The sequence below is a fragment of the Nerophis ophidion genome, linkage group LG11 (genome assembly GCF_033978795.1).
Source record: "Nerophis ophidion isolate RoL-2023_Sa linkage group LG11, RoL_Noph_v1.0, whole genome shotgun sequence".
In the NCBI taxonomy this organism is placed as follows: Eukaryota; Metazoa; Chordata; class Actinopteri; order Syngnathiformes; family Syngnathidae; genus Nerophis; species Nerophis ophidion.
The window spans coordinates 66771175-66791054 of NC_084621.1; the positions used below are offsets into that span (position 1 = coordinate 66771175).

Sequence of the window (19880 nt, forward strand, 5' to 3'; positions counted from 1 at the left end):
TCCTCATTCTTTCAGCACTTCTTAAATCATCTTGTGGAAAACAGCAATATAAGAGGACAGAATATAGAACACTAGCTTCTTTTTCACTTGTTTTTTAGCGTAGGAACTTCTCTCATCTCTCTGTTTTACCCAGCTTCGGACTCAGTCGCTTTCCCCACAAGGGCGCATATGCTTTTCAGGATGGTGTTCTGTATTTTTCCTCCAAATTCCGACCAAAACCCTTCTTAAGTTCTACTGCTACAACCTGCAACAATGCATCTTACAAACAGATTTGCTAATTCATTGAAATTCTGTGCAAAAATAATTTGATTCGGGATGAAGATGCCACAAAAAGACATTCTACGCAGTATGAAACTGCCTCCCGTCTTCTGTAAGTGACGTCAGCAGGCTGATATTAGAGATAAAAGTAGGCATCCCAAAATTTGCTAAAACTCATTTAAAATAAGCCTAAAATCACTGCTGTCTTTTTTGGGGGTAACTTTACCTTAGACATTATTTTGAGGTCCAGAAACTATACAATAAGTACCAATTTTATCAGTATTAATGGGGCCCTTCTACCAAAGCTTAACTGTCATTGCAATTGTATTTCTATTATGTGTATATGCTTGATAAGTGTGTTTGAAGTTAGTAAAAGTTTTGACTACCTTTTGATTGGAAAAGCTGAAAGATTACTCCTGTAAATGGTCATTTGTTCGATATTCACAATTAATATATTCTGTTTTCTTCTCTCTCCAGTTGGAGTTACAATCTTGCTGTGTGTTCCTGCCCAATGACAGCCTTCCATCACCAAGCACTATTATCTTTGGTGACATCCCTGGTACTGTACGGAGCTGGTACCACAACCAAGCATCAATGCCAGGAACCCTTGTGGTCTGCCTGCCCCAGATCAGTGTTGTCAGTGCTGGGCACAAATACATGGAGCCTCTGCAGGAGCTCCCATTTGTGGTCTCCAAACCCATTCTAGAAGAAGGTGATATTTGACACTGTGCATTTAGATATGCTTCTTTTGAAAGTCACACTAAACAAGTTGATGTCATAAAATATATATTTCTATTTTTGAGTACACATAGTAGTTACATATGGAAAGCAGTAAACATATTACATATTTACTTTTGCTCAATCAATTTAAATAATTGATGATCATAATAAAGTGGGATCAAAGATGGGAATTACCATCTCATGACCTTTTCATCACTTGGCTGACCTTTAACCAAAAACTACTCATTTACCATGACAAAAGACAAACAAACTTAAGTAGACTGACTTTGAGAGATAGATCCCTGCACATGTGTTCTTCACACCTGGCAAAGTTGACATAAGCACTAACAGTTAAGCGGTGTTTTTTCTTCAGAATAACAGAACTTGAGGGCACCCTACTTTTTTCTCTTAAATTTCCAATGACATCATATAAATACACTGGGCATGCAAATACAGACGTTAGCGGCCTTGGCTTTTTTTGCTGCTCGAATTAATTTGTTATAGCAATATATTCTTTTTCTTAGGAATGCTCTTCATTTCATCATTCCGGAATGCAACAAAGCAGCACGGCCATAGTTCTTGAAGTTCATACTAGCAAACCTTGTTTTTCCTCTCCTACTAATGATATGCAGAATGTTCTGCAGTCATTCAGGAAACGAATAAGAGCCGTTTTGGACAAAACACCGCTACTCAAATACTGTAAAAGATAGTCCACATAACTTTTCTGATATGCAAAAATCAGCTAGCCTACTTATCACTCCAACGGTAAATGACCACCAAAAAATAAAGGCTTAGGGCTGTAACTTTTGATTATTTTAGTCGTCAAGTTATCTGACAATTAGTTTGTTCGATTAGTCAAACACACTTCATAGTCTCAATACGTATTGTAGGGGAAATAGTTTAAATAAACACAAATATTTTGCTTGCCATAACCTTCCAGCCAACCATCTTCTTCCGCTTATCCGAGGTCGGGTCGCGGGGGCAACAGCCTAAGCAGGGAAACCCAGACTTCCCTTTCCCCAGCCACTTCGTCTAGCTCTTCCCGGGGGATCCCGAGGCGTTCCCAGGCCAGCCGGGAGACATAGTCTTCCCAACGTGTCCTGGGTCTTCCCCGTGGCCTCCTACCGGTTGGACGTGCCCTAAACACCTCCCTAGGGAGGCGTTCGGGTGGCATCTTGACCAGATGCACGAACCACCGCATCTGGCTCTTCTCGATGTGAAGGAGCAGCGGCTTTACTTTGAGTTCCTCCCGGATGGCAGAGCTTCTCACCCTATCTTTAAGGGAGTGACCTGGAAACTCATTCCGGCCGCTTGTACCCGTGATCTTATCCTTTCGGTCATGACCCAAAGCTCATGACCATAGGTGAGGATGGGAACGTAGATCGACCGGTAAATTGAGAGCTTTGCCTTCTGGCTCAGCTCCTTCTTCACCACAACGGATCGGTACAATGTCCGCATTACTGAAGACGCCGCACCGATCTGCCTGTCGATCTCACGATCCACTCTTCCCTCATTCGTGCCATAACCTTCTTTTTTATAATAGATAATAATAAATGCATAGCATTAACATTAAAATTGCGGTTTTAAAATGTTGTTTTAACATATTAAAAAGACAAAAAAACTACTGTTTGCCACTATACTGCACACAACCGCTTTCATGTCCGCTCTATTGCATCAGCCGTGTGGAAACTGTTGCCCATTTACGTTTAGTTCCGAGCACTCCATACGTTTACATTTTATACATGTTTTTATCAATTTCACTTATTAAATAATTATTAATCAATGGGGGAGAACATAAATGAAAAACGTTTCTAGTCAATTCAATCGATAAATAGTTGCAGCCCGAGATGGCTTTATAAATAACTTTATTCATTCATCTACTGGGGGACTTTATTTGTGCCGATGCCATTATTGTCTGAGAAAGTTATTATTATAAATTTGGCATTTATTCATTTTTATCCATATTGAATATAAGAAATGATCAAAAAGATCATCAAGCGCTTTTGTTTGGGCGTAGCAGTGTGCTAGTAATAGGTGCATCCCTGCTGCAATGCAGCTGGTTAAATTAGGTCCATATTTGTGTTTCAAATCCAATTATAATTCCTGTTGATTTCAAGTGAGTAGATTTGCTTTTTATGATGCATTAGTTTGAGGAGCTCTTCTTTTAGATTGCTATACTAACTGTGCAAATGTATGGCACCAAGTGGTGTATTTTATCAATCTTAGAAAAGAAGACATGCTTTTAGTAACTTTAACCTGTCCTGCTTGTCTGGAAATGTGAACTGTAATATTCATTTGCAGTTTGAACAAAATAATGTTTGTAAGAATGAGCTCTGCACACCTTTTAGCGTGGCAAGTGTCACTTAATATAATAACTACAAATGTTAACTGAAAAGGTTTTCTGTTTCCTGTGTTTATCAAGGTTTTGATATATTGTTGGCAGACATATAATATGCCCATTGTTTTCTTTCATGTATCCACCAACCAGGTGATGCTTTTCCATGGACAATATCCCTGAGTCAGTTCAGCGTATACACCCTGCTGGGGCAGCAGCGTAGCCTTAGCCTCGTCGAACCGATGGGGTGTACCTCCACACTTGCAGTCACATCTCATAAGCCTCCAAACTGTCCAGAAGGAAGGCACTCTTTTGTTGTGTGCCTCCATGTTGATCTTCAGCCAGTCCGAGTCAAGTCCTCCAACCCTCAGGTCAGTTGCCATTCTCCCAAATTAGTCATTGCCGTCACATGATTTGTTTGTACTGACCATATCATCTTACATCAATACTGTAAAGAAGCAGCCTGTTTTCCATGTTTTCGTTTGGCTTGATCCTAGAAACAAACTGTCTTATCGTGTGTGATTGTCATGGACTTGGCAGAGTTCACAAAAATGTGTTGCCTCATTTGTTTTGGTCAAACATTTTGGGGTCTGATTGAAGCAATCTAGTGGATTATTGGACTCGTCCACATTGTTGAACATGGGGTTATTATAGTGTGCCTTTCTCTACTCTACAGAAAGACTTGAAAGGGAGCAAATATGTTAGTTGACTGGTGTTTCAGGGCCATAATTACATCTACATGTACCATCGCACATGTTTTTTTTTCCCTCAATTGTATTAGCTGTATTAAATTAGGTTCTCTGTAAACATTTCATTGGAGCAGCCCTTTGAGCGGTCACACAGTTTAATGTCTCAGACCGTGCCGTGGTGATAATGAAGGAAATTGGTACCAGAAACAAATGAAAGTCCGTATTCTGTTGGTGGTTAAATCTTTCCCAGATATTTGAAGAGCGTCTCTGGGAAATTTTCCTCTTGTCCTTTTCGTGTTTAATTCCTTTTAAATTGTGCGCTTATGACTGGCACTGCAGGGGTACTTATTTGGATATTATCCTGAGTCATTACTAACATTAAGATGCAGTGAAAACATACTTTTGGAGTATTTTCCATTCTTCTTTTCTCCTTTTATAATGATGAGTCAAGCCCTGTCACAGCTCTTTAAGAAGTGCTGCCATAGCCATTGAAAACTCAATCCTTTAGAGAAAAGAGCTACTAAGTCCTTTTTCAATTTGACATTACCATTTATAGGAGTGCAAGTGTCAATGTTCTAAAATGGCACTTTTGCTGCACTAGAGTACCACAATAATACTGAGATGAGATGTTCCAAAGTGTTCCTGAAGCTGCTGTAACACATTGATTAGTTACAGCTGTAATATTTAGGGGTGCCCTGATCCGATTATGATGTCAGCTATCGGTTCTAGTGTATATCAGCAAAAAATATCGGGTTGTATCGACTTGCATCTGAAATCTGCTACAAGCAGTCCCGCAGTTCGTTTACTTGTGCAAAGCCTCGCAGTAAGTTAAAAGGGGAACATTATCACCACACCTATGTAAGCGTCAATATATACCTTGATGGTGCAGAAAAAAGACCATATATTTTTTTAACCGATTTCTGAACTCTAAATGGGTGAATTTTGGCAAATTAAACGCCTTTCTGTTTATCGCTCTGGAGGGGATGACGTCAGGATGTGACGTCGCCGAGGTAATACAGGAGACATTTTCATTCTCAACCCATTGTAAACATTGGGCCTCAGCTCTGTTATTTTCCGTTTTTTCGGCTATTTTTTTTAACCTTGGAGACATCATCCCTCGTCGGTGTGTTGTCGGAGGGTGTAACAACACTAACAGGGAGGGATTCAAGTTGCACCACTGGCCCGAAGATGCGAAAGTGTCTGCCGCCTGACCCCCATTGCATGTACCAAAGTAGCTCCACATTTTACCGGCGATGACAGACATGGCACAGAGATGTATGGATAACCTGCAGATGCATTTGCAACATTTAAGTCAACGAAATCACAAAGGTGAGTTTTGTTGATGTTGACTTATGTGCTAATCAGACATATTTGGTAGCGGCGTGACTGCCAGCTAATCGATACTAACATGCTACGCTAATCGACGCTAACATGCTATTTACCGGCGGTGCTAAAGCAGACATGGCACAGAGATGTATGGATAACCTGCAGATGCATTTGTAACGATAAAGTCAACTAAATCACAAAGGTGAGTTTTGTTGATGTTGACTGCCAGCTAATCGATGCTAACATGCTACGCTAATCGATGCTAACATGCTATTTACCGGCGGTGCTAAAGCTGACATGGCACAGAGATGTATGGATAACCTGCAGATGCATTTGTAACGATAAAGTCACAGAAATCACAAAGGTGAGTTTTGTTGATGTTGACTGCCAGCTAATCGATGTTAACATGCTACGCTAATTGATGCTAACATGCTATTTACCGCCGGTGCTAAAGCTGACATGGAACAGAGATGTATGGATAACCTGCAGATGCATTTGCAACTATATTACATTTCCTTCCACCCACATTTAATGTGAAACAAACACTTATCAATCGACGGATTTAAATTGCTCCAGTGTCAAAAGATGTGAAAGTCCTGATCATTTGGTTCGCACATTTTACCGGCGATGCTAACGCAGCTATTCGGCCATGCTATGGCTATGAATAGCGTCAATAGCTATTCGCTCAATAGCTTCAGTTTCTTCTTCAATACTTTCATACCCCAACCGTCCGTTTCAATACATGCGTAATCTGTTGAATCGCTTAAGCCGCTGAAATCCGAGTCTGAATCCGAGCTAATGTCGCTATATCTTGCTGTGCTATTCGCCATTGTTTGTTTACATTGGCAGCACTGTATGACGTCACAGGGAAATTGATAGTGGCATTGCAAATAGCGAAAATCAAGCACTTTAAAGCTTTTTTTAGGGATATTCGGAGACCGGTAAAATTTTGAAAAAAACTTCAAAAAATACAACATGCCACTGGGAACTGATTTTTATTGTTTTTAACCCTTTTGAAATTGTGATAATGTTCCCCTTTAACAGTTGAATAGCCTTCAATAAGCACACAAGGTTTGAGATTTCTTGTATTTTAGTTAAGTATGTATGAGATCATGGGAGGCTAGCGGCTGCACAACAGCAAAATACACTAATATTAATTTGATATACTTTCTAATGTTTCCATTCCTTTGATGAGAATTTTTAAGTATCTAGAGACTTTTAGTGACTTTTACTTTATTAAAAATGACTAGGAAGATATCTAGCGTCTTTTTCTGGTGTTATTATAGAATGTACTCGTGTTTCAGACTTCATTTCTGTCCCTCGTTGTCCCCAACAAAAAGCCAGCTGCAGCGAGCATGACGTCACACTTGCTCCGCGCTGCTGCTACAGTTAGATTTTGTCTCCTTAAAAGCTACCGCTGTCCTTGATATTTTAAAATTTTGTATATCGTGTGGGTGTGGGTATATCTGGGGTATATTAAAGTTACATCCATGTTGCAGGCATGCTGACTATGTCATCAGAAGCGCGTTTTTTGTTGATCAATGGCTATATATATATCCATTCATTTTGTAAAAACCTGCTATTGTTAATGTTTATGTTAATATGGTTTTGATTTGCTGCGATGAGGTGGTGACTTGTCCAAGGTGTACGCCACCTTCCGCCCGAGTGTAGCTGAGATAGGTACGAGCGCCCCCCACGACCCCAAAGGGAATAAGCAGTTGAAAATGGATGGATAGATGGGTTTTGATGTGATGTTAATCTTTTCCCATGATCCGTGCCTAAAAGCAGATTGGCGGGGAATAATCAATCAATCAATGATTATTTATACTGTATGTCGTGACAATGCTGACTATGAGAAACCTTGGAGAGGACCGCATATGTGGGCAACACCACCCCACCACCCACCCCCCCACCGCCCTCCAGGGGACTGTAAAGCAATGAATGTCGAGCGGGTCCAACATAATACTGTGAAAGTTCAATCCATAGTGGATCCATCACGACCGTGAGAGTCCAGTCCAAAGTGGATCCAACATAAGGAAGTGTTGTTGCGTGTCCAGGGAAGTAGGGAGACAAAAGTGCTTGCACGGGAGATACAACCTGTCGGAAATGGGCCGGTTGTTATTGGTAATAAAAGTTAGAAATAGCGTCAAACTTTGTGTGACTTTTTGGAGGCTAGAATACATTACAATAATTAAATTTTTCATAAAACAAACTTATTCTCAAGTTGTCACAGCTATCATTTTGCTGTGGCAGTGTGCCACAATTTGTGTAATTCGAGCGGTGGTTCTTAACCTTGTTGGAGGTACTGAACCCCACCAGTTTCATATGCGCATTCACCGAACCCCTTCTTTAGTGCAAAATGAAATGTTTTTTTTTTAATTCAAGAAAGAGTTATATGTTTTTCTACTGGTGCACAAAATGAACAGTGCATGAACCACAACAAATTACACACCTGCAAATCAGATGGAAAAAATAGAGAGAACATTGTTTGGGGGTATCCATAAGACGCCGATATGGAGAAGTTTTTATTTACACGATGAGTTGGGCGTGTCTTGACCTCCGCCGAACCCCTGAGACTGACTTGCCGAACCCAGGTTAAGAACCACTGCATTAGAGGGAAACCCAGGGTATTGTTCACCAACAGCAAAGGAATATAACAAGCAAAATAGTCGACCCCTCTCATTGCTTACTGAAGTAAAAACAGAGTTCTTAGCATTTTGGTGGAGGATTACACATCACATGCTCAACCTATACGAAGACCTATAAGAGAATAAAGATGTAGAAGACGCCGTAGCGACTACGCAAAAACACAATCCAGGCTTCATTATAAGCAGTCTGTCTCTTAACTGTTATCAGGATAGGGGGACTCATCAGGTAACCAGACTCAGCTGCTCTTCTTAGATGCAAAACTACACAAAACACATGCAGCACATGTGCTTCTTGACATGTGTATCTTACCACACACACTCTACAAAGTGTCCATTTGGTTATGTTTCTATATAAATTGTGCTTAGAAAAGGGGAAGAGAGCACTAACCATCTGTATACTCTCCCGTCTTTCATGTGTGTTGTGTTTTTATGAATGACTGTGGAAGCCTCTGTTCAGTTTCCAGGTTGTACTACTGCAGCCTTGCATTCCTCTTGATCTGCAGATGACAGGTCTTTGGAGAACGTAGCCCTCCAAATGTTCAGTTCTTTCTCCCTAACTCATGAAATGTGGCATCTGTGTTGTGAGTTCATGTAAGCCTTTGTCTGTGGGCTCATCTTTGAGTGGCTCCACCTGCTTGTCGGCCAGACAGTAGTTGCTGAACTGATCCTAGTGTACTTTCCTTTAATGGGAATAATATAGCATTATAAAAAAATGACAAGGGAGTGAAAAGGAAGGAAATGAAATATGATGACAAAGTATATGCATGTGAATAGAAGCAATTTGGATACAGTGGGAGGAGAACATTTTTTATAATGGAGGCATAGCTTGCAGGCTGGACTTACTTTAGCTATTGACAATGGGCCATTGGATTTGTCAGTCACTCTCCATACTCTAGCTTTTTATTATCTACTTTGTCCCGTATTGAATTTGACTGACTGGCCTCAGTTTTAGTGATTAGTGTGTGGCGTAAGGCAGAAGTCATCAATTGTAATATCAAGTAGCATTATCACTGGGGCATGAGGCTAAACATGGTACATTCCGAGAGGAAGACAGAAGCAGGCATGCTAATAGCTAAGATAACTACTAAGCCAACTGTAAGAAACACAAAAAACAATTGCCTAATAGAGTTTAAGACATGTAAACATGTTACAGAAGAAAGTAAACAGCCAAATGAATAAGATAATATACTGTACTGTAACCACAACTGTTGGTGTGCCAGTATTGTCACTGCCAGTACATGACACTAGGAGGAAGGGCGGATCCATACATAATACACCAATGCTTCTATGATCGATACTAGAATGATAAAGTCCATATTTGTATTTTCTCAAAATAATTTATTTGTTGATTTAATAATGTTTACAAACTCGAGTACTTTGAGGGCAAATGAGTGGAGAAAATTAGTTTTTGCTTTTGTTTCGTTATTGTGTACCATTGTGTTTGATCATCAAATGCCAATTGAGATGGACGGGACATATTATCTGCAATGAAGACAACATGAAATAGGGGCATCGCGGTCAGGGAAGACCTCTCAAGAGGTACAAAAATACTCTGAAGGCAAACCTTAAAGGGGAACATTATCACCAAACCTATGCAAGCGTCAATATATACCTTGATGTTGCAGAAAAAAGACCATGTATTTTTTTAACCGATTTCCGAACTCTAAATGGGTGAATTTTGGCAAGTTAAACGCCTTTCTGTTTATCGGTCTTTTAGCGATGACGTCAGAACGTGACGTCACCGAGGTAACACACCCGCCATATTCATTTTCACATTACAAACACCGGGTCTCAGCTCTGTTATTTTCCGTTTTTTCAACTATTTTTTGGAACCTTGGAGACATCATGCCTCGTCGGTGTGTTGTCGGAGGGTGTAACAACACTAACAGGGAGGGATTCAAGTTGCACCGCTGGCAAGAAATCTTCCGCCAGACCCCCATTAGCGATGCTAAGACAGACATGGCACAGAGATGTATGGATAACCTGCAGATGCATTTGCAACGATTAAGTCAACTAAATCACAAAGGTGAGTTTTGTTGATGTTGTTGACTTATGTGCTAATCAGACATATTTGGTCATGGCATGACTGCCAGCTAATTGACGCTAACATGCTATGCTAATCGATGCTAACATGCTATTTACGCTAGCTGTATGTACATTTGAAACTATATACCCACATTTAATGCGAAACAAACACTTACCAATCGACGGATTTAAGTTGCTCCAGTGTCACAAGATGCGAAAGTCCTGATCGTTTGGTCCGCACATTTTACCGGCGATGCTAATAAGGCAGCCATGCTATGGGCCACTTCATTAGGTACACCCACGCTATGGCCGAATAGCGTCAATGGCTATTTGCTCAATAGCTTCAATTTCTTCTTCAATTTTATTTTCGCTATCTGCCTCCATTCTCCGACCATCTGTTTCAATACATGCGTAATCTGTTGAATCGCTTAAGCCGCTGAAATCCGAGTCTGAATCCGAGCTAATGTCGCTATATGTTGCTGTGGTAACCGCCATGTTGTTTACATTGGCAGCCCTGTATGACGTCACAGGGAAATGGATAGTGGTTTCGAAGATAGCGAAAATGAGGCACTTTAAAGCTTTATTTAGGGATATTCCGGGAACGGTAAAATTTAGAAAAAAAATTTAAAAAATACAACAAGCCACTGGGAACTGATTTTTATTGTTTTTAACCCTTTTGAAATTGTGATAATGTTCCCCTTTAAGAAATGTAACTTCACTGGGAACTCTTGGAAAGCAACAGCCCACAACAGAGCTCTTTGGAGGCACCAGCTCTCACAAGGTATAAAAGATTTTGAAACCAACAGAGCAATCAACATTCAGTCAAAAAAGGAGAGAAAGAAACAAGGTTCCACTTTGGGTTCCTTCCCTTGCAGCAGTTGTGCCCGATTGTGCGCATCACGAATCGGTCTTCATTCTCACATGGGGACCCACCTCAGCAAATGACTGGTTTGCTTACTCATCTGTGGCATCGACAGGAGATTCAATATGTACACCATATTGCCAAAAGTATTTGGCCACCCTTACAAATGATCCGAATCAGGTGTCCTAATCACTTGGCCCGGCCACAGGTGTATAAAATCAAGCACATAGTCATGGAGACTGTTTCTCCAAACATGTGTGAAAGAATGGGCCGCTCTCAGCAGCTCAGTGATTTCCAGCGTGGAACTGTTATAGGATGCCACCTGTGCAACAAATCCAGTCGTGAAATGTCCTCACTCCTAAATATTCCAAAGTCAACTGTCGGCTTTATTATAAGAAAATTGAAGAGTTTAGTAACAACATCTGCACTGGCTTCCTGTGCACTTAAGATGTGACTTTAAGGTTTTACTACTTACGTATAAAATACTACACGGTCTAGCTCCAGCCTATCTTGCCGATTGTATTGTACCATATGTCCCGGCAAGAAATCTGCGTTCAAAAGACTCTGGCTTATTAGTGATTCCTAGAGCTCAACAAAAGTCTGCGGGCTATAGAGCGTTTTCCGTTCGGGCTCCAGTACTCTGGAATGCCCTCCCGGTAACAGTTCGAGATGCTACCTCAGTAGAAGCATTTAAGTCTCATCTTAAAACTCATCTGTATACTCTAGCCTTTAAATAGACCTCCTTTTTAGACCAGTTGATCTGCCGCTTCTTTTCTTTCTCCTATGTCCCCCCCTCCCTTGTGGAGGGGGTCCGGTCCGATGACCATGGATGAATTACTGACTGTCCAGAGTCGAGACCCAGGATGGACCGCTCGTCGGGACCCAGGATGGACCGCTCGCCTGTATCGGTTGGGGACATCTCTACGCTGCTGATCCGCTTGAGATGGTTTCCTGTGGACGGGACTCTCACTGCTGTCTTGGAGCCACTATGGATTGAACTTTCACAGTATCATGTTAGACCCGCTCGACATCCATTGCTTTCGGTCCCCTAGAGGGGGGGGGTTGCCCACATCTGAGGTCCTCTCCAAGGTTTCTCATAGTCAGCATTGTCACTGGCGTCCCACTGGATGTGAATTCTCCCTGCCCACTGGGTGTGAGTTTTCCTTGCCCTTTTGTGGGTTCTTCCGAGGATGTTGTAGTCGTAATGATTTGTGCAGTCCTTTGAGACATTTGTGATTTGGGGCTATATAAATAAACATTGATTGATTGATTGACATGAAACTCAGCCACGAAGTGGTAGGCCAGGTAAACTGACAGAGAGGGGTCAGCGGATGCTGAAGTGCATAATGCAAAGAGGTCACCGACTTTATGCACAGTCAGTTGCTACAGAGCTCCAAACTTCATGTGACCTTCCAGTTAGCCCACGTAAAGTACAGCACGCAGAGAGCTTCATGGAATGGGTTTCCATGGCCGAGCAGCCCAATCTAAGCCATACATCACCAAGTCCACTGCAAAGCGTCAGATGCAGTGGCGTCAAGCACGTCGCCACTGGACTCTAGAGACGCGTTCTCTGGATTGATGAATCACGCTTTTCCATCTGACAGTCTGATGGACGAGTTTGGGTTCGGAGGTTGCCAGGAGAACGCTACATTTCGGACTGCATAGATAGATAGTACTTTATTGATTTGTGCCAAGCGTGATATTTGGTGCGGGTTTGTTTTTCGGGAGTTTGGCTTGGCCCATTAGTTCCAGTGAAAAGAACTTTGAATGCTCCAGGATACCAAAACATTTTGGACAATTCCATGGTTCCAACCTTGTGGGATCAGTTTGGTTTATGCCAAAAAGTTTTATTTTGGTTTCATCTGACCACATGACATTCTCCCAATCCTCTGCTGTATCATCCATGTATCCATTTTGGTATAAACTCAAGTCGTTGTATTTGGAGGAAGAAGAATACTGAGTTGCATCCCAAGAACACCATACCTACTGTGAAGCATGGGGGTGGAAACATCATGCTTTGGGGCTGTTTTTCTGCTAAGGGGACAGGACGATTGATCCGTGTTAAGGAAAGAATGAATGGGGCCATGTATCGTGAGATTTTGAGCCAAAACCTCCTTTCATCAGTGAGAGCTTTGAATGGTTGACCAAATACTTATTTTCCACCATAATTTACAAATACATTCTTTAAAATTCCTACAATGTGAATTCCTGGATTTTTTTTTCACATTCTGTCTCTCACAGTTGAAGTGTACCTATGATGAAAATTACAGACCTCTGTCATCATTTTAAGTGGGAGAACTTGCACAATCGCTGGCTGACTAAATACTTCTTTGCCCTACAGTATATATATATATATATATATATATATATATATTGCCAAAAGTATTTGGCCACCTGCCTTGACTCACATATGAACTTGAAGTGCCATCCCATTCCTAACGCATAGGGTTCAATATAATTCATCCATCCATCTATTTTCCTACCGCGTTTCCCTTTTGGGGTCGCGGGGGGTCGCTGGAGCCTATCTCAGCTGCATTCAGGCGGAAGGCGGGGTACACCCTGGACAAGTCGCCTCCTCATCGCGGGGCCAACACAGATAGACAGACAACATTCACACTCACATTCACACACTAGGGCCAATTTAGTGTTGCCAATCAACCTATCCCCAGGTGCATGTCTTTGGAAGTGGGAGGAAGCCGGAGTACCCGGAGGGAACCCACGCAGTCACGGGGAGAACATGCAAACTCCACACAGATTGACCCCGAGTCCAGGATTGAACCCAGGACTACTCAGGACCTTCGTATTGTGAGGCAGACGCACTAACCCCTGTACCATATTGAAGTCTGTTGGAAATCACTGAGCTGCTGAGAGCGGCCCATTCTTTCACAAATGTTTGGAGAAACAGTCTCCATGACTGTGCTTGATTTCATACACCTGTGGCTGGGCCAAGTGATTAAGACACCTGATTCTAATCATTTGGATGGGTGGCCAAATACTTTTGGCAATGTAGTGTATTTTAATAACGACATCAAATAGCATTGATTTTAAAAAGGTATGCCAAGGTTAGTTGTTCACCGGAGTGCAGTGCTTGGGTACGTTTCACAGCTGTTTTATCCTGCCCTTTGTAGGTCTTTGTGGACATATTTGAAATAACGCAGCTGTAATGACTTGCACTGATGTGTGCTCATGTATCCGTGTGCCTCCTACCTTCAAAGGTAGGAGGCACATGTGGCTGTAGAAGGACTATATTCCAAATCTACAGCCCTTCTCTTTTCCAAATAAGTCTCATAACTGAAAGCATTATGACCCCTCCTTTCCATTGTCATGTTTTCCACTCATGTTTTTGGCTTTGCTGTTGTTCAAAGTTAGAGCCTCAAGTGATCACATGAAATATTGCTGAAAACACTGATGACAAGCCTCAAGTTTTTTTTTCTTCTACTGGGTCAGGGGAAATTGAGACAAAATAAATTTCCTCTCTGGGTAATTCTTTCAGAATTGTGTTAGAAGAACGGTATCAGCATGATGGCACATTCAACGGATAGAAAAAGTGTCGCTCTTTTTTTAAATTTAGTGTCTGAATATCAGGTCAGAAAAGGAAAAAAAAATCGGTGATGAGTTCAAGAGACAAGAGGGGATGGATTGTGGTCCATTACTGGCTACTATTCCTCTTACACTGTCTTCTCTTCAAGCTTTAATGAGATTTAGTGTCACATAACTACCAAACTGCCAAGCCAAATCAGTGGTAATGACTTCAACTACACGAGAACTCCCTAAAGCAGCTGTTTGAGTCAGACTTTGGCCAACATATATTTGAATCTGCTTTTTAATGTTAGCACTTCTGGTGTGTCACGCAGATTTATCTTTGAATTCACTTAGGTGGAGCAGTGGTCTGCATGCGTTAATATTATATTAAGCCGTGTTGACATGGTCCCCTTAAGGTCACAAAGGTAAAAAATACAACTTTCATTAATTAGCATGAGAAACCCTCAGGACCTTTTCTTTTTGTATTAAAGGCTTACTGAAATGAGATTTTCTTATTTAAACGGCGATAGCAGGTCCATTCTATGTGTCATACTTGATCATTTCGCGATATTGCCATATTTTTGCTGAAAGGATTTAGTAGAGAACATCCACAATAAAGTTCGCAACTTTTGGTCGCTAATAAAAAAGCCTTGCCTTTACTGGAAGTAGCAGACGATGTGCGCGTGATGTCATGGGTTGTAGGGTTCCTCACATCCTCACATTGTTTATAATGTGAGCCTCCAGCAGCGAGAGCTATTCGGACCGAGAAAGCGACAATTTCCCCATTAATTTGAGCAAGGATGAAAGATTCGTGGATGAGGAAATTTAGAGTGACGGACTAGAAAGAAAAAAATAAAATAAAAAAGTTTTTAAAAAAAAGGCGATTGCACTGGGAGCGATTCAGATGTTTTTAGACACATTTACTAGGATAATTCTGAGAAATCCCTTATCTTTCTATTGTGTTGCTAGTGTTTTAGTGAGTTATAAATAAATAAATGATAAATGGGTTGTACTTGTATAGCGCTTTTCTACCTTTAAGGTACTCAAAGCGCTTTGACACTACTTCCACATTTACCCATTCACACACACATTCACACACTGATGGAGGGAGCTGCCATGCAAGGCGCTAACCAGCACCCATCAGGAGCAAGGGGTGACGTGTCTTGCTCAGGACACAACGGACGTGACGAGGTTGGTACTAGGTGGGGATTGAACCAGGGATCCTCGGGTTGCGCACGGCCACTCTTCCACTGCGCCACGCCGTCCCCAAATAAATACCTGATAGTCAGAAGGGTGTGTTGACGCCAGTCTCTGAAAGAAGTCATGGCAGCTGCAGCACAACAGAAGCTCCGCTGATCTCCAGTAATAGGTGACTTATTTCCACAATTTTCTCACCGAAAACTGCCGGTCGACATGTAGTCATGATCCATGTTCGCTTGACCGCTCTGATCTATAGTAAAGCTTCACCTCCGGGAATTTTAAACAAGGAATCACCGTGTGTTTGTGTGGCTAAAGGCTAAAAGCTTCCCACCTCCACCTTCCTACTTTGACTTCTCCATTATTAATTGAACAAATTGCAAAAGATTCAGCAACACAGAAGTCCAGAATACTGTGTAATCATGCGATGAAAAGAGACTACTTTTAGCCGTGTGTGTGGTGCTGGGCTAAAATGTCCCCTCCAACAAATAACGTCACAAACACGCGTCATCATACGCGACGTTTTCAACAGGAAACTCCGCGGGAAATTTAAAATTGTAGTTTAGTAAACTAAAGCGGCCGTATTGGCATGTTTTGCAATGTTAATATTTCATCATTGATATATAAACAGACTGCGTGGTCGCTAGTAGTGGAATTCAGTAGGCCTTTAAATAATATTTTATTAATATATTGTGCAAATATTATATGGATTTTTAATTTTGTCTCATGTTTTTGTTCTATTTTCCTTACTTTGCTCGGGTCTCTCACCAGATTCAGCTGTCCTATGAGCTCTTACTGAACTGGACTTCTACCTGGGCTCGTCTCCAAAAGCAGGGCATTTTACGTCAGACCAGCAGTATACCAGAACCCCCCACTGGTGCCACTCCGTCCTCTCCAGTCCGCAGCAGTGCTGGTACAGCCGTGCCAGACACCAGCACCTACAGCCCCTCTGCAGATGTCGGCTCCCCTACTGAGGTTTGTTTTACTCCTATGGCTATAGCGTTCATAACTGAATACCTTTTTTAAACTTTTAATAGGCAAGTTACCTGCTCGAAGTTTATTTACACACATCACTCTGACCATCAGTTAAAGTAAATTTTAACTTTTGGGGGGAATTTTGCCCATCATCCACATTTCAAATAAGAACAAACCTATCTTTATTGTTTATGTGCGTTCTAATTAGTAAAAAACTGCTTGCAAGCAGCTGCTAACAATGCAAGTAATGAGGAGTGACCTATTTTGCATATAAAGCCCTCAAAAATTCTCCAACATTTCATATACATGTTGTGTGTATGTAATGTTGAAATAGGCACAGTCATGTTAACATGTAATGTTTACAGTATTTTGATCATTTTAGCATTACAGGAACTTCTTTCCTAGGCGTGTAGCAACCATCACTGCTTTTGTCAACAACAAGGAATTACTAATTAAAAGTCTAATATTTTAATAGCTAGAGCATTGAAACTGTTCACTACAAATACATTTTTCAACATATGAGAGCCCTCTAGACATGAAATAACACCATTCAGTCACCTTTACACTTTTTTAATCCAATATAGTAATGCTGCCTGAGACTAGGGTTGTCCCGATCCGATATTTGGATATTTGCCAAAAAATGCGTATCGGCAAGGCATGGGAAAATGCCTATCCAGATCCAGTTTTTTAAAAAAAAATGCGGTCCGTGTTTTCCAACGCACCGATCTAAATAATACATTATACTCTTCTGTTGCTCTCTAAGCTCCGGTCCGCATTTTCCAGCACACCTTCAACACATCCACAGGTCTGTGTTTTAACCGTTAAGACGGCCGTGTGAATTAAAAGTTACGGTAAAAATGTCAGCTGTGTGGGATTATTTTACCCTGCAAAATGAAAAAGATGAAGAGGTGGAGTGCAAAACGTGCCACAATAAAGTCATGCGTGGTGGTAAAGTTGTAAGACATTTTAATGACTCTTGAGAGTGAGAGGCTTTTTAGCACTCATCATTGATGAACACAGGAGCAAGCTGACACCTGAGCATCTTGAAGTGCTCGTCTTTGTTAGAAAGAATCTCCCTATTATGCTCAAACTTCAATTGTTTGCCCCCCCTGACTGGGGCAAACAATTGAAAGGAGTGTGTAGATAGTTTTTTATTTTTATTTTTAAGTTTACACTTGTTCAAGAGCAAGTATTGATGCTGAATAATAGACATTTTCTCCCACCCAGGTTTTGTGTGTTTTGCTTTTTAAAATAATTTTTACAGCATTATTTGCACTTTATACTGTTCACTTTTCTACTGTTTAATGATGCCATTTCTGTTTGTCATGTATGATTTTTTCTATTTTGTGTTTATTCTTGAATACCAACCATTGTGTATCATTCAAACCCACCTAATTCAGCTGGCAAGTTGTTATCAAGAGTGCTAAAACCCTTTTCAATATGAATATGACAACTAAGTAAGCTAAATAACTTTAAACTTTAATACATGCTCGGATAGGCCAGTATCGGCCAGTTACGGTATCGGATCGGAAGTGCAAAAACAATATCGTTATCGGATCGGAAGTGCAAAAACCTGGATCGGGACATCCCTACCTGAGACTGCACCAAGTAGTGGCAACAATACTGAACACCGTGATTTGATTGGTTTGGTCTCATTTAGTAGCCAATGCTACTGTACTATAGATATTTTCACGTCATTTAGCCACTTTTGAGCTTAAAAATGCCTAATTTAGGGGAAACAAAAAACTTTTTTTTCGTGATGTAGCGGTGGATGACTGTAATCGACAACATAACAAAACAGTGACTTACAATGTTCACTCTCACTGGGGTACCGGCTGATGGGATGGTTGTACCTTCCAGCACAAGAGTTGAGCTGGTAAATTTAGCTTAGTGCTCTGGTAACAATGTTAAAAACAAACTATCTTACTTCGACTACCAAGCGATGTCTTCGGCTCTAAATTGAGAGCTAGTATTCACTGATTTATTTGGTCTGGAGATTTAGTCGGTGACGTGTAGCATTTCAAAGTTGAACAGCTTTTTTGCAAACAGTCACAACCTTGTACTATATGAGGCATGATTATTAATCTAGCATTAACTTTTCCAAACTCAGGGGCAGCTCGTTTAGCTCCCACTTTTAGCCGAAAGACCAGTGCAGGTGTCTCTGAACTAGACGCTGTCCCACTACTACTATAGCTTGGTTATTATGCAGGTCACAACATTTAATAAGTTAAAGTTAAGTTAAAGTCCATACGATAGACACACACACAATAGGTGTTGTGAAATTATCCTCTACATTTGACCCATCCCCATGTTCACCCACTGGAGGTGAGGGGAGCAGTGAGCAGCAGCAGTGGCAGCGCCTGGGAATCATTAAGTGATTTAACCCCCAATCGCACCACCTTGACGCTGAGTGCCAAACAGGGAGGCAATGGGTCCCATTTTTATAGTATTTGGTGTGACTCAGGGTTTGAACTTAAGACCTTCCAGTCTCAGGGCGGACACTCTAACCGCTAGGGCTGCAAATCTTTGGGTGTCCCACGATTCGATTCAATATCGATTCTTGGGGTTGCGATTTGATAATATATCGATTTTTTTCGATTCAACACGTTTCTCTATTCAAAAACGATATTTTTCCGATTCAGAACGATTCTGTATTCATTCAATACATAGGATTTCAGCAGGATCTACCCCGGTCTGCTGACATGCTAGCAGAGTAGTATACATTTTTTTTAAACTTTTATAATTGTAAAGGACAATGTTTTATCAACTGATTGCAATAATGTAAATTTGTTTTAACTTATAAACGAACCAAAAATATGACTTATTTTATCAAGCTTATGCCATGCAAGTGTAAGCTACTGTGACACTATTGTTATTTTTTTGTATTTTTTTATAAATGTCTAATGATAATGTAAATGAGGGATTTTGAATCACTGCTATCCTGAAATTATAACTAATATTGATACTGTTGTTGATGATACTAATTTTTGTTTCACTACTTTTGGTTTGTTCTGTGTCGTGTCGGTGTCTCCTCTCAATTGCTCTGTTTATTGCAATTCTGATTGTTGCTGGGTCAGGTTTGGTTTTGGAATTGGATTGCATTGTTATGGTATTGCTGTGTAGTGGTTTGTTGGATTGATTAAAAAAGAAAGAGGATCGATTCTGAATTGCACAACGTATTCGAATCGATTTTTTCCCACACCCCTACTAACCACAAAGCCACTAAGCGTTGTTGATGGGTTTTTAATGTTTTTGGTGGGCTTTATAAGCGGAATATGTCTCCCCATTACCTGCATTTTTAGCCGCCTCTTGCTAGCAGTTTT

The 19880-nt window shown here is 41.0% G+C and overlaps 1 protein-coding gene across 4 annotated transcripts in view; it reads left to right on the forward strand.

The window, feature by feature from the left end:
* The window catches only part of LOC133562376 (intermembrane lipid transfer protein VPS13B-like), an 819661-nt gene that overhangs the window by 262775 nt on the left and 537006 nt on the right, over positions 1–19880 (forward strand). For all 4 annotated transcript variants that reach the window (XM_061916537.1, XM_061916536.1, XM_061916534.1 and 1 more), the window contains exons 23-25: positions 736–970; positions 3467–3684; positions 16354–16557. In XM_061916537.1, coding sequence (XP_061772521.1) covers positions 736–970; positions 3467–3684; positions 16354–16557 — 657 coding nt within the window. The remainder of the gene's footprint in view (positions 1–735; positions 971–3466; positions 3685–16353; positions 16558–19880) is intronic.